We start from the raw sequence: 15,570 nt of genomic DNA, 5'->3' as shown, positions 1-15,570 counted from the left end.
TTCGACCAAAACAGGTTTTATTACCATTCAACTTAATTTAAACTTTTATGTTTTTGGTGATTGCTTTTCGTTTTTTTGTGTGAATACATGTAGCGCGTTTACCAGCCTTCGGAAGCAACAGTCGCCATAATAGCAAATCTAAAACACATGTCACATACGTAACGGAAACGTTCGACACCGCTTCTTCAATAGGCCAACAGACTCAAAAGCAATCAATTCCTTCATATTACAAAACGCCTGCAATCGACGCTTATAGCATTTTAGTACTGATTGTGTTGCAGGCTGATGGTTATTGCAGAGCCGTCCTGCATAGTTGTGGTATTTTTGAATACTTGTTCACCTATAGTTTAGTTGTTAGTTTACAATGAAGAAATATATTGCTTGTGTTATGTGGATTTTATCCACAACTCTTAATACAGGTGTGTTCAGTATACTTTTGGACCTCTAAAATGGCTTTGTAGTGTCTTGTTTTTGTATTGATAATTTCGATTGCAAAGTGCGTTATAGGCTGTGCGTTATGTCTTGGCAGTTGTTTTTGAGTTACTCTATTATACATTTGTAGTTTAGTTAATTGTGTGTCTACAATGAAAAAATATATTGCTTGTGTTATTCTGGTTTTATATACAGCCCTAAAACAGGTGTGTTAATTGCTTTGTGTTCACGTTTATACTTTTGAACTATTAAAATGTCTTTGCATGTTTGCTTACAAGTGTTTTACAACATAAAAAGCGATATGCTGCTTTTTCATTTTCCCATGATGTAACAAAGCCTCATTGTTTGTCACAGTGGTGAGCACAGATGAGGTCACGTGTGATGGCAAATGGACGAAATACTTCAACCGTGACGTTCCAAGCGAAGGCGGGGACTTTGAAACTTTGGCGCAAGTCAAGTATTATTTTCCCGGGGAAGTGTGTGATTTGCCAAGTGCTGTGGATGCAAGAATTGCTGGCACTGATGTGAGATACACAGCCGACAGTCAGCAGTTGCAACTGATAGAGATTGGACCAGACATAGGTTTCAAATGCAGAAATACAAAAGAGATTTGCTATGATTATGAGGTTAACTTTTGCTGTCCTGAGGACTTCGGTAAGATTTCTATTTTTTAGTTGGCATTGCATTCGTTTCTTTTTTTATTAATAAAGCTTTGGTAGTTGTTTTATACTGCACATGGGCTCTTCAACTGGTGTTTTTTGTTGCATAATCTTAAGTGTTCCGCAGAGGTTCTTCTCCAAGTATTTTTGTGAATGTTAGTTGCTGGATTCGCTGGCAAAAAAACTCGATTTCTACTAAACTCAACTTGCATGTAGATTGCTGGGTACACAATAGGGAAAATAAAAAAATGCTTAGTAACATAACGTTTTTGATTGTGATGTTTAAACTTGTTTCATAGAACATGCAATAAGGGTATTCTCCAGCCGAATGGAGACGTTAGAGAAAAACTAATATAAAACGCTGTTAGGTGTTTTACCTAACGATGGTAAAAATGAAAAAGAAAAATTTGTTTGCAGTTGCTATTATTTTTAAACTACAGCTACATTAACCATTCTTAGTGACAACGTAAATTTCCTAACAAACTTTTTGCACGCAGACAAACCGCTCACTCCAAGTTGTGCTGGCGTGTGGACGCGTTTCTTCAACAACGATTATCCGGATGGCGATGGGGATTATGAGACAATTCCTTCGCTTCGATGCAAATATCCCGGGGAAATTTGCCAAGAACCACTGGAAATTGATGCCAGAATTGCGGCTACTGATTGGGATTATCGCGATGCCCGGCAAGTTGTAGAAGTCAACCGCCAGGTTGGATTGCGATGCGACAATGTTGACCAACTCTGCGAAGACTACAAAGTGCGCTTCTGCTGTCTTGAAAGTAAGTCGCCATGTGAAAGAGTTTGTTATAAAACCTATTGCTACAACTTAGTGGTTCTGAGAGTTTATATTAATATTTTCATTACGGTTCGTTTGCCATTATCTCGAAATTTATAAAACATTAAAATAGATTGTATTATGACTTCAAACTCTTGGCGGTCCCAGCAAAATTGCTTCACGGACCCCTTAAGGACTAAGGACCCCAGTTTGAAAACTGAAATGATATATTATTGCATTAATTAACGTTTATTGCTGTTTGTAGTTTGAGTATAGGGGTTTATTGGGAAGCCAAAGACCTTAGTTGGAAAAGGAAACCGCTAACCTATGGTTACCGATTTTTGACACACCTGCACAATAACCTCAAGTATTTGTATGTTTAAAACGTCTAATTTTTTTTGTAAAAGCCACAAAAAGAGACCAATGTGCCCATGTTATTTATTGTTCTTCATATAATTCGTCCCAGCAGGCTAACATGCATCGGAACAGCTTGAAAGTTCTCTTTGGTAAAAGGCAATCGGGAATTTTTGACGTTTTTTCGAAAAAAAAAATAATTTCTATTATCCAAAGCAAACCGTAAATTTACATTTAAAAGTACTTGCAGTAAAATCGTATTGTATGCGATTCTACCTGTGTATGATATGCGAATTCAAGTTGAGGTTATTATGCAACTCCAGTGCCACTCAGCATATAAAAAAAGTTTACTTCGAGGCTTTAAAAGTCAAGAATATACAGCATTAGCGTAACAAGCATTGTAACTTTTTGTAGCGCCGCCTTGCACTTGTCCTGACGGCGAATGGACTCGTTTCTTCGACGCTGACGATCCTGGGGAGGATGGCGATTTTGAAACACTCGAAAAATTGAGAAATTTGTATCCGGACGAGATTTGTGAATCACTTCCTTCCGCCATCGACGTACGGACTGTTGACGGGGACGATTACAGACAAGCCCAACAGGAGGTCCACATTAGTTTAGACCGAGGATTTGTTTGCAACAACACTTTCCCCATTGAGCAGGAATGTTGCGACTACAAAGTTCGCTTTTGTTGCAAAAGTAAGCTGTCAGTCAATTGTTTATTTGTATGTATCCACAAAATTCGTGTAATCCTACAATAGTTAATTATAGTTCTATGTTATAGAACTACGTTTTGATTATAAAACTATAGTTTAATGCAGGGATGTTAGAGAAGTCAAATATTATTGCAAGTTATCTGAAAAAACTTTTTAAAGATCCACATTAATGACAATTTGAAATCGACGATAGACATATAAAGTTATCAATCACACCACAAAACCTCTCTCATGTTTTAGATGAGCTCGATGCTTGTACAAGCTCACCCTGTCAGAACGATGCAACGTGTGTTCCCTTGTCTGGAGAGAACTACGAATGCCAATGTCCTGTGGGATATGATGGAGACGACTGTGAAAGTATAATACAGCTCTAACTTTGTCTAGCGTTGTTTTCTGCTATAGCTTTGGTAAAATAAAAAACGAACTAGGTAGGTTTTAAACCAACGAGCCCTACGTATTCCAAGAATATATACAGCACGTTGGTAATTTCAACGAAACGTGAAAACACGACTGCTACAAATACATTTTTGTCTTGTTTTGTGGCGCGAAATATTTGTTTCAGTACTTTTCAAGCTGGAAAATTCGTGTCATAATGGTTTGTAAAATTTCATCTTAAACCAGAAAACAAATTTCTGGACGAAAAACTACTAGCAGTCGGTTAAAATTATTGAAAAGTTTGTTCAACCTATCCACTGTAGTATTGATTACATTAGGATTTTCAAAACAGTATTAATCTTTGTTTTTAGATGAGCTTGATGCTTGTGCAAGCTCCCCCTGTCAGAACGATGCAACGTGTGTGCCCTTGTCTGGAGAGAACTACGAATGTCAATGTCCAGTGGGTTATGATGGAGACGATTGTGAAAGTATGTAAAAGTTCTAACTTTATTTAACCTTGTTGTTTGCTATAGCCTCGGTAAACTTCAAAAATGAACAGGAAATATTTTGAAACAACAACCCCTACGTACTCCAAACTGCTATAAAGACCGTTGGTAATTCCAACGACACGTGAAGACTAGGGTTGAATTATCCGGATATCGGATAACCGGTTAACCGATTAACCGAAGGATTTTTTGTTATCCGATATCCGGATATTTTTGTGTCGGTTAACCGGATAACAAAAGAACAGTGCCGCGTCAGCGTTTTATGCATTTTAACATAATTTTAGAAAACACGCAGTTAATGTGCAGTGGTGGATGCAACGAACGACTTTATGTTTATCCTACATATTCCCTACCAATGTTCAAATTCACAAGAAAATTTACGTCACACTAATGAAACGGTAAATACATCTATTGTAAGGTGATTGGCTCGGAGGGATAATTTTTTAGACACGTAAAAAAATGTTCGATTAGTAACAATGTTTGCGGCCCGGTGCATTGTGGGACATCTCCATACATTTTGATATGAATTTCCCACAATGCACCGGGTAACTTGCAACGAAACATAGCTAACTTGCAACGCAAGTAACTAAGTTGCCGCAAGTTAGCTATCTTGCAAGTTTTTTGTTTGTTTCAAAACGGCGTCCCATAATGCTTAAGCAGTAAATGCGTAAATTTAATATATGCTGGACAATTATGAACACTAAAACGAAATCGGCGCCACAATTGAATGATGTTGGAATAGACTTATTATTATCCGGTTAAACGGATAGCTAAATTCAAAATATCCGTATATATCCGTTATCCGGATAGTGGAAATTATTGATATCCGAACCAACCCTAGTGAAGACACACGACTGCTACAAATACATTTTTTGTCTTGCTACTAGTACTCGGCGGTAAATTTTTTGTCCTATGAACTTAGTACGCTTGAAGTTGTCATAATGATAACTAAAGTTTCAACTTACACCAAAAAACAGATTCCTCGAAGACAAATCGTTATACTATAGCCCTTGTCTATATTGAGGTTTTTTAAGATTACTGATTCTTGTTTATTCTATTCGACCTGTTTAAAGTCGAAATTAGTACCGAATTCCAACACGAGATTGTCATTTGCATTTTTAAGGGAGCCACAGGTCCTAGAGCAGTGGTTCTCAAACTCGGTTTTCGGGGCCGCATGCGGCTCCCAACTACTTATTTTGCGGCTCGCACCAGACCTCAGAAAACCACCAAACATTGCTATTTTAGCTTTCAAAGTCATCTTCTCTGGTGATTTTCTCAAGGTTTCGTTTTTTCGGCTCCCTACACACTTAAAAAATACCATTTGGCCCCGACAATAAAAAAGTTTAAGAACCACTGTCCTAGAGGGTTACTTGAAGGGGGCCACGGTCAACAAAAGGTTGAGAACCACCGGTGTGATCCGTTAGAATTATTTATTGAAACGTTTGCTTACCGTACTGTAGTATTGGTGGCATCAGTACTTATAAAGCAGAATATATCGTTTCTTTTTAGTTGAGCTCGGTGTTGTGTAAGTTCTCCTTGTCAAAACGATGCAACATGTGTACCCTTGCCAGGAGGGAACTACGAATGCCAATGTCCTTTGGGATATGATGGAGATGACTGTGAAAGTATATAACAGTTCCAACTTTATTTAGCCTTGTTGTTTGCTATAGCTTTGGTAAAATTTAAAAACAAACAAGAAATATTTTAAAACCACGGTCCACAACCCCTACGTACTCCAAACTGCTATAAAGACCGTTGGTAATTTCAGCGACACGTTAAAACACACGACTGCTACAAATACATTTTTGTCTTGCCTCTGGGTGGTAAATTTTTTGTATGATGAATTTAGTACTTCAGAAGCTGTCATTATGATTGCTAAAGTTTCATCAAACACCAGAAAACAGATCTTCGACGAAAATACGTTGTACTAGTCCGTCAGATTTAATAAAAAGTTGGCTTACTCTATCAACCGTAGTATTAGTTATGCACATTTGTGGGATTCATTTTTTTAGCCGGTTCTGTTACAAAAAGTCCATTGACAGTAACCAGAAATGCTTACCGGTGTGCTGATCTCATAAAATTTTGTGCGGCGGTTCTATAGAACGGTGCGTACCGGGCATCCCACCACTGATTATACATAACGACTTTTGAAGCAGTATATATCTTTTGTTTTTAGTTGAGCTGGGTGCTTGTGCAAGCTCCCCTTGTCAGAATGATGCAACGTGTGTGCCCTTGCCTGGAGAGAACTACGAATGCCAATGTCCTGTAGGATTTGATGGAGACGACTGTGAAAGTATGTAACAGTTCCAACTCTATTTAGCCTTATTTTTGCAATTGCTTTGGAAAAATTCATAAACGAACCAGAAGTGTTTTAATCCAACAACCCCAACGTATTCCAAGCTGCTATAAACGCTCTAGGTAATTTCAGCAAAACCTGAAAATACACGACTGCTACAAGTCCATTTCTCGTCTTGCTTTGGGTACGAAATAATTTTGTCTGCTAAATTTTGTATTTTTTAAGCTGTAAAATTCGGGTCATTATGGTTCATAAGATTTCAGCTTACACCAGAAAACAGATTACTTAACGAAAAACTACTAGAATTATTGAAATTTCGTTCGAGTTATTGAAAAGTTTGTTCACCCTGTCAACTGTAGTATTGGTTACATCAGGATTTCTAAAGCAGTATATATCTTTGTTTTTAGTTGACCTCGGTGCGTGTGTAAGCTCCCCCTGTCAGAATGATGCAACGTGTGTGCCCTTGTCTGAAGGGAACTACGAATGTGTATGTCCTGTAGGATATGATGGAGACGACTGTGAAAGTACATTACAGAATTTAGTACTTTTTAGGCTGTCATTATGATTGCTTAAGTTTCACCAACACCAGAAAACAGATTCCTCGACGAAACAATCGTTGTAGCAGCCTGTTAGAATTATTACGAAGTTGGCTTACCCTGTTAACTATAGCATTGATTACATCAGTATTTCTAAAGCAGAACATATCTTTGTTATTAGTTGAGATTTAGAAACATCCACCTTACAAACTTTAAATTGTTGTTAAACACTCTGTACTTATTTTTACTGGCATGTGAAAAGACACAAATAATTTGTTTTTTACTGTAGATCGTGTTGGGACTCAAAATTTATTAGGTCTTTTTGTCATGGTGGTTTACCTTGATAGCATCTTAAATTCATAAATAGAAACCAATAAATAGTTTTTGTCAATTAAGGTGAAGTTTGTATGATGGAGTTTTGCCTTCTGTTTATTAATAGGACATTATCCCTGCCAAAGTTATATAATATATACTAGTTATTTAATGAAAAAATGCCAACGTTGTAAACAATTTCTGCGTTGGCTAATTTATTTGTTGCATTACTCTCCACGTTTGGTTCAAGCTTTCTTCCTTTTGCACCTAACTCTTTGACTTTTCCCCTGTGAATAGAAATGTTGATTTCCAGGCGCATTCAAAAAAATTAATTATGACATATATGAAGTTTTTAAAGCAGAATATGTTTAATATTTTTGAAGTTGTGCTTAACCACTGCGTAAGCTTACCGTGCGAGAACAACGGAACTTGTGTGCCCGTGTCTGATGGGGATTACGAGTGTCACTGCGCAGAGGGTTTTGATGGAAAGGACTGTGAAAGTATGTGGAATATTGTTGTGCTCGTATACAGCAGTTACAGATAAATTAAGTCGGCCGAACACCCTCTGCTCTGTCGAAGCTTTAGTAAATACACAAAGCAGCAAACATGTATTTTGATTTCCCTAAGGTGTTGTCATATGCTCTTGTTATTTTTGATGAAATGTGAAAGCACTAAAACAAGGTTGAAAAAAAGCTCTGTAAACTATTTTTTTAAATTTCTAATGGTTTACCAGATACTGACACTATAAACACATCGAGTATTAAATGCTGTTGACCAAAAAGAATTTTTATAGATTAGAAATTTTGCGTAATTATAATTTTTCCACGAATAATTAATGGTTACTGTCCTGGTCCGTCTAATTTAACAGAACTGCAATGGAATGTATAACGAACCCCATCCATTCTCTCTTCAGTTGTTACCAGCTGAAATGCAAAAATCTACTGCTCAAAAGTAATTTTACACAACAGAATGTTTTAAAGCAGAACGTGTATTATGTTTTTAGTCGAGCTAAATCCTTGTGTGCATGTTCCGTGTGAGAACGATGCAACTTGTGTGCCTGTGTCTGGAGGAACTTACGAATGCCAATGTGCCGTAGGGTACGATGGAGACAGCTGTGAAGGTGTGACAGATTTTCGTTTTCTATGCATGGTAGTAAAACCACGTTTGTGGCATATGAAAACACAAGTAATCTGTTTTGAGATGAATTAAGAAACTGAAATTTATTCGACTTCCTGTCCTTCTGGTTACCCAGCTACCCTTACAAAATGGATCGACTTACAGTAATATTATTTTATTGCACATAATAGGGTAAAATTGGGATAGCTGACTATTTTTGGTCTTAAGTAATTTATTTCTTTGCTTGAACCCTACGCGATAAACACTACTTTTTATACTATACCTTGTTGTTTTACAGTATTGTTACGCTCACCGAAAAATAGCAGACCTTTTGTTTAAACAAGGGTTGTTTAACAAAAAAACTAAAATCCCAAATCACTGTGGTTTGCCATGGGAATGCTTGGGATACCGCCTTGATTCGGTTCAACGCTATATGTATGACAATACAATATTTTTTTTCACCAATTACACAACGGAACCAATCACAACTTGTCAAAAAGCACCCAAAAATGAAACCGATTGGATCCAGCAACTTTTGTAGCCTATAGTTGTTGTCAAACTTTCGCTAGTTTTAGCGGCATGTAAAAGCTCACAACAGGGCCTGATTTCAAACTGATGATTTGTGTGTTTTTGACGCATATTTTTCAGACAGAAATGATTGCGACTTTACGCCTTGTTCCGAAAATGAAATTTGCATTCCTAACCCAGACGGAGGGTTTGAATGTAGATGCGATGATGACGATGATGATGATGATAATGAATGCGATGACGGTATAAATTATATCTAAATCACCAGCTGTTGTGATTCACTTACAAAATTTCTTACCTATTGCGGTACTAAGGGTCAATGAAAATTGTGTGGGGAATCATAACTTTGTTCTTTTGCTAACCATAACCAAAAAATCGAAGTATAGATAAATAATCAGACCGTTTTAAATTGGTGATGGACAAAAGATTTAATCCCATCGTGCTGTTTTGGCGATGTGCAGGCTCTTGGAAAAAAAGAGCAGCGTTGTCTACAAATTATGTGGTGATTTGCTCTGCTGTTATTACTTCATACTGTTAACACAAGTAACACTTGAAATGTGTATTCGCATTTTACAAACCCCAAATGCAACCCTTTACCCTATTACAGTGTTATTCGACCTGGGTGCGTAATAACAGTCATAGGAATTCAAAAGTTTGTATGTTTAAACAATTTGCAGTGTGTGTAATAAGCACATGATATTTTAATTGTGAAGAGTTCATAAGAGAATAAAGTTGAATGAGATTTGCCTAACTAAACCTTTTTTTGTTGGTTACTGGTCAAGGTCCTCCCAACTGCTGGCAAACGAATAAAGACGGAATTACCAAATTGCGGTCGGGAGATATGGCTCTGTGTCAAGAAGGCTGGAGAGTATGGCAACGAAGAGCATATGTAAAGATACTTACTAAAATATAAATTACTCTGCAGGTTTTTGATCGTCGTTATGATGGGTCGCAGGATTTTTACCTATATTGGGAAGATTACAAAAACGGATTCGGCTCCTTGGATTCCGAATACTGGTTAGGTATGTTGAAATTCCTTCGTTGGTAAAACATCGCACCTCACGCACAACCATTAAGTTTTAACACCGTGCTGAACAACCATGTCCATTTCAATGCCTAATTATTTTCTTAAAGTGTCATAGTTCTCTTGAGCATTTTGTTTCCTTTTCTTTCTTTTTTTGATAACTTTCTACCCTGGAGAGATCCCTTGATGGGCATTTTACTGAACCAAAACAGGAAAAGCTTAAATGCTTTGCCTGATTAACTCGTACTGTAAAGGGGTGGTTCCTACATCAGTCATTTGAACTTGAAACTGTAAAGTGTACACAATATCTGTTTGTAGGTTTGGAAACTTTGCACAATGAGACATCACGTTTTGGGCCGTGCAGAATGCGCATTGACATGTGGAACTATGGTAACCAGTTGATTCAGGCACACTACGGGTAAAAATCATTAACAATCACAACTTATTAAGTCTTTATTCCTAAAAACTTCGTTCGCTGGTGTTGTGTGTTTAGGTAAAATTTGGATTTTTTGTATAAATGCCTGGTACTGTTTCGGGCAGGGGGTGGCAACCTTTTAAGCCAGTGGTCGGCAACCGTCGGTCCGCGGCCCGGTACCGGTCCGCGACAAGTTCGTTACCGGGCCGTATAATTTTTCAGGTTAAATGCTCTAAGACATTTTGCTCATGTATCCCGGAGATGATAAACTAATTCATGTGTTTTCGTTGTAAATATTTGTGGATTTTTTAAGGCCGGTCCGCGATAAAATTTTAGTTTAAAAAACGGTCCGCAGTAGAAAAAAGGTTGACGACCTCTGTTTTAAGCGATACGTGTCAATTTACTTGTTATTTTCCATAAACTTCGCATTATTTTGAGTAACTGTGGTTTGTGCTAGCTAAACTTCATAATAAACAGAAAGCAGAGCGCTTTCTGCATATTGGTGCGATTTTACGACAATACCATGATAAAAAATAAAAACAAGCAATGTAACAACAAGCAGGTTGACGAGCCGTGTTTTACAGTTTTACTTTTACAAACAAACAATTTTAATTTGACTTTACATTTTTGTGTCACTACAGGACGTTTGCCGTTGCAAGTGAGAAGGACTTTTACAAGCTAACGGCGAGGGGTTTTTCTGGCACAGCAGGAAATGCTTTGCATAAATATCACAACCAAATGTATTTTAGCACACGGGACGAGGATCACGACCAATTCAAGTAATTTTAAACCGTATTTGTTTTCGACCCGCTAGGTTTCAAACTGACATTAAAGTACTGTAAAAGTATATACAGTATATAAAAGATAAAAAAATACAATTCGTTTAGATTAGCATCCGAATCGGAATGCCAGAAATATGTTTTTTTTCCTAGGGCCTATAAGTTTACTTAGGGTTGATAGGCAACAGATATATTTTTTATGTTGCATTAGTAATATGAGTCGCTGACAAAATCAATTTACATTAGCGGTTGCCTCGCGGTTTGGAATGAAACAGTCCTGGCCTAATATTACCTGCAGAGAGTTTCACGGGAAAAACGTTAGATCCAATTCCCTGTAAATGTCGAAGGGATGGGTTCAACCCATTTCTAAAAAAATGTCACGGGTTTGGGAAGCTATAACATACATATGTCCTAGTGTAGGCGCGGACCAAGCCCGTTTTATTCAAAACTAATCCTAAACCTGACCAGACTTACAACGCTGTCGCGCCTTATTAGTACTCAATTTCAATTGTTCGAAAATAGTGCTTTTGTTGGTATTTTTTTACGATGATTTCACACAGGAACAAGAATTGTGCCGACAAGAAAGAATGGGGAGGTTTTTGGTACAGCAAGTGTTTCCGATTTGCCCCTCATGCTCCCTGGTCTAATGCAAAAGGTGGTGCAAAAATGAAGTGGAAACCCACAGGCGCAAAAACTGAAAGCTTGCGAGCTGTCACTATGATGTTTCGCTGTGATTAAAATTCCGGTGTTTTGCCATCACAGTTGTCAATTGCATATTTCCTTGGTGTTGTAATCGAGCTTTGGGCTATACGTACCAAAACTTTACTATTTAACTCAGGAAATTTTTGACAGCTTGTATAGGCAAAGTGTTTCTCTGATAACATGAATTGGTTTAACCCAAATACATATTGATTACTTGTTTATTTTATAGATTGGGCAGATTTTTAAACCTACGTATATGGGTCTATTCCACATTCTTGTCATGTGGTGGTCTTGTTTAAAGTCATAAAGTCGTCGTTTTTTATCTGTCCTCGCTGTCATGCAAATAAACAGAGTATTTATGTTATATTATGCTGCTTTAGGTGTCGAGTTTGTTTCAAACACTAGCGGTTAGACTAATTTTGTTGGTTTTGCCACAATTATATGTTGTGGAATACAGAATACAAATGACTGGGGTTACGTGTGATTGGTGTGAACATAAGGGTTAGTTGTAAGTTTTGGTAAATTGTGCCTATATTTTCACTCGCATTAGTAAGACATAAGTTCTAGCGGGTCGTTAAGGGCTAACCATACCGTTATTGTAGCCCAGTCTGCAGAGTATGGCAGCTGCACGCGCGATTTTTTTGGAAAAAAAATATGTGCACGCGAAAATTTTGCACCAAAGGCATTTAATTGGCCTGTCTTGACCTCTTTTACTTGCTTTGGGCCTGCTGAAATTGGTCTTGCACGCGAACTTACGGGTCGCGCACGCAGGACATGTAGGTCCTACACGCGCGAGATCTCGTCGGGAACTGCCATGTTCTGCAGACTGGATTGTAGCCGTTTAAAACGACAATAAATTGAGTGAAAATGATGTTAAATTGGCTTTAAAGTTTTGTTGGTGAATAACGATTCAAAAAGTTTGCCCCGACCCGGGATTGAACCAGGGACCTTTAGATCTTCAGTCTAACGCTCTCCCAACTGAGCTATCGAGGCAGAGTGGCCAGTACGGGGATCGAACCCGCGACATTCGCGTTATTAGCACGACGCTCTAACCAACTGAGCTAACCGGCCAGACGATGGTGCGAGTCGAAAATGGGCTTGTCAATGCAGTGCGTGAAATCCGTGTTGCAATGTGGTTGTGCAAGTATTGACATAAACCACGAGACAAAACAGTTTGTCTTGTAGTCCATGTGGCTGATGCTGGCATGCGTGTAAGACAACTAAACTTGTCGAAACGTAACCAGTGAAGTATCTTACCAACCTTTTTTAAAGCCATTTTATCGAGAAAACTTAACCAAACATTTCAAACGCACTCGGTCATGTTTTGACCCTGCTTAAATTCTGTAGTTAAGTTGAAACGTTTACTAGATTCTGCCTTGAACACATAAATTTCGGTTTGATTTAAAATATGACTTTCGTTTTACCTAATGACAGGCAGGTTAAGTCACAAAGAGGTGGTATATTTGTCATAAACATAGCCTATTCCTTGCTATGTAGACTGCAACAGTAGATTTTCTTTATTTGAATACTGAATATTTTGCGCTAAAAACTTATTTCTACCATATTCAAGAGCGCCACTATGTGTGCTAAAAATGAAAGAAAAAAAATTAATTTGCCCTTTTGGTCTGGTTCTCAAGAATTCAAAAAAAGTTCAAATATGTGCTAAAATTTGTAAACAAAATCCATGACAACAAACGTTTTTTTAAGTTTAGCTGCCAACAGGCTTAGAATGCATTTTACTTCGTTAAGCCTGGGTAGTTTTGCATTATAAAACAGGCGTTGGAATGCATTGAAAATGCTTTTAATCAACTGTGATGTATTATAATATTAACCAATTTAAAGTCGAAAACCCACAGGAAGCACAGATTTAATAAGGCAAAAACGCGCTCTGGCACAGCTTGACCAGCACACTTCTCAATAATTCGGATTAGTCGCATTAAAAGGCGATTGTCGAATATGAGAAATCTCAAACAATAACCGCGACGGAAAGGCATAAATCTCTCGCAAAGGCGTTCCGTAATGTTTGCGCTGTAGCGTTGAGGTTGAAAAAATTACAAAGGCCTTTGAAAGTTCATAATGTTTGCACAGAATCGTGTATTTTGTCGTCGCCAAACATTTTACAGCAAGGCGACTTTTTCTATGCCTTCATGTGCCTTCCAAAATCGCCAGTGTACTTATAGGCGACGAACGTGTTACAAGTTTGTCTTGCCTTGAAAGGCGAAGTATTCACCTAAAACAACTTACTATGTCCAGGTTGTTTGAATTTCTATCTTCAGGCGAAGATTAAGTCGCAAAGTAAAGTCTGACAGCTTACACAATGCAGGGTGTTTAAAATGCGGATAAAGGGATGCGAAATCTAACGTGAATTTAGCAGGTAACGTCTTGAGAGAGCTGTAGGCCTACTGTTTCTGCTAGACTTGGTATTTCCGTTGTTTCTGCCCTGTGGCCACCACGTGTAAGCAATTAGGATACCAATGCTCACTGATCACCAATTAACGGGTTATCGTTTCCAACAGCGTTTGCGCCAGCTTTTGTAAGGATATCACGTTTCTTGACATACTTGTGGCTGGTTATAAAATACTATTGACGGCTTTGTGATGTGTTTGTTGACGATTACCGTAACGTGGAACACTATAACCTCGGGTTGGTCTTTTCCAGGAACTGATTAATTTTCAATATTCTGCTGTTTTGATGCTACTTTACACAGCCTCTCAGCAATGTAAAGCCTGCAAAAAGGGAATATTGTCATTAAGTAGTGCAGATCATCAGGCCAGGTTTAAATGGTTCTATAAACTAGACAAGAATAAAAAGTACCCGATATTTAGATAAAGCTTCTGAAGTAGCCTACAGCCCGATTGAAAACTTAACAAAACGGTTTGGGTAACTAAGCAGCGGCCTTCATTACTATTCGCTTGTTAAACGTTGATCAAATGTACCCAAATCGTTAACCATGTTTTACAGCTTCTTTAGTACGCAGTTAGTTGTAACTGCAACGAAAAACATACAACAGTAAAATTCTAGTGAAATTAATTTCAAAAGAGGTAGAACACCTGATAATTTTAACACACCCATTTGTTACACCGCTTACCAGGCGCTTAAATTGATAGTTCGCCATCTGGTTTTATGAATGGGAAGGTAATGTCAGTTCAATTTGCATTGAGCTATTAGTTTGTGATGTGGAATTCATAGTGTTAAATGCAACTATATACGCTGTCTGAATCAGCTGTTTATATAGTGACTGTACGCAGCATAAAATATCGAAGTTGTATGACAAGCCGAGTACAGTAACCGTTAAAACGTTTATTGGGTAAAGTAGAAAAGTTGGATTTTGCTTTATACCTGTAGAAGACAAAGTACGTAACCGTAAGTCCTATACTTCAGTTTGTTTACAACTGCAGCATGCTGCGAATACATTGCTACGGTTAAATCCACGAAGCTCGTTCGGTTGGTTTGTGATGCAAGTATGTTCGTGTTTGAGAACAGAATAAAACACATATTTTTGAAAAAGGTGATTGCTTTTGAACATATGTAAGACAGCATACTTAAGCATATGTACAACAGCATAATTGAAGATGAAGAAATAGCTAAACAGAATGAGCCGGGTTTTTGTCGGTTTCTCCCCCGCCTGAGGAAACGCAAGGACTGCAGCGAACTTGTGCGAAACGATTAAGTGGTAAAAATGTCGTTGCTAGAAAAGCTGTCACAACAAACCTAAGCAATCTCACCACAGCCACAAGTGAGAGCACCTTACTGCCTTTGAGCAGCAACTTTTCTCGAAATTGGCTAAAACGTTTTGTAATGTGGCGAGTGGTAAGAATGTCACTTGATGGCCTTATACACGTGAAGAGTGTCATTTAAATTTTAAAGGCTTGATGTAACGTGAAAAATTTAGTCTGCTATTCATTTGGCAACAAAAACGTAGTAAAAGGCCGTGACATCTGATAACTAAGCAAATTCTAAACGCCCTGGGTAGTATTGCCACCTGAAAGAGTAATAAATGTCGATTTGACGGTATTTGTATGTTTGTGGGGTCTTTTGCTTGGCT

At 37.9% G+C, this 15,570-nt stretch overlaps 1 protein-coding gene and 2 non-coding genes across 4 annotated transcripts; 1 reads left to right on the top strand and 2 right to left on the bottom strand.

Moving 5' to 3' along the window:
- The first annotated feature begins 286 nt into the window (after nt 1-286).
- Nucleotides 287-11,944, top strand: LOC145209016 (uncharacterized). 2 transcript variants are annotated; one of them, XM_080079265.1, is made up of 16 exons: nt 287-419; nt 787-1,086; nt 1,589-1,870; nt 2,635-2,919; nt 3,177-3,293; nt 3,683-3,799; nt 5,994-6,110; nt 6,521-6,637; nt 7,345-7,461; nt 7,965-8,081; nt 8,726-8,848; nt 9,388-9,473; nt 9,531-9,627; nt 9,948-10,047; nt 10,686-10,823; nt 11,384-11,944. In XM_080079265.1, exons 1-16 carry the CDS (start codon nt 365-367, stop codon nt 11,559-11,561), a joined length of 2,346 nt encoding a protein of 781 aa, XP_079935391.1. In that variant the 5' UTR covers nt 287-364; the 3' UTR covers nt 11,562-11,944. The 2 variants fall into 2 exon arrangements, with proteins under 2 accessions (XP_079935391.1, XP_079935392.1); XM_080079266.1 differs by lacking the exons at nt 7,345-7,461; nt 7,965-8,081.
- A 501-nt stretch (nt 11,945-12,445) lies between these two features.
- Trnaf-gaa (transfer RNA phenylalanine (anticodon GAA)) lies at nt 12,446-12,518 on the bottom strand. Its single transcript has one exon. It is a non-coding gene; the product is annotated as a tRNA-Phe (tRNA).
- A 4-nt stretch (nt 12,519-12,522) lies between these two features.
- Nucleotides 12,523-12,596, bottom strand: Trnai-aau (transfer RNA isoleucine (anticodon AAU)). The gene has a single exon. It is a non-coding gene; the product is annotated as a tRNA-Ile (tRNA).
- Nucleotides 12,597-15,570: the final 2,974 nt, after the last annotated feature.

The sequence above is a fragment of the Phallusia mammillata genome, chromosome 1, assembly GCF_965637545.1.
Source record: "Phallusia mammillata chromosome 1, kaPhaMamm4.hap1.1, whole genome shotgun sequence".
In the NCBI taxonomy this organism is placed as follows: Eukaryota; Metazoa; Chordata; class Ascidiacea; order Phlebobranchia; family Ascidiidae; genus Phallusia; species Phallusia mammillata.
Note: the sequence above shows the minus strand (reverse complement) of the source record. Positions and strands in the feature narration are given on the sequence as shown.

Bases quoted from the DNA above. Each gene is read 5' to 3' on its own strand.
- LOC145209016 (XM_080079265.1), top strand. From the start codon at position 365: ATGAAGAAATATATTGCTTGTGTTATGTGGATTTTATCCACAACTCTT. The intron at 420-786 runs GTGTGTTCAGTA...TGTTTGTCACAG, and splicing joins ATCCACAACTCTTAATACAG to TGGTGAGCACAGATGAGGTC. The intron at 7,462-7,964 runs GTATGTGGAATA...TTATGTTTTTAG, and splicing joins TGATGGAAAGGACTGTGAAA to TCGAGCTAAATCCTTGTGTG.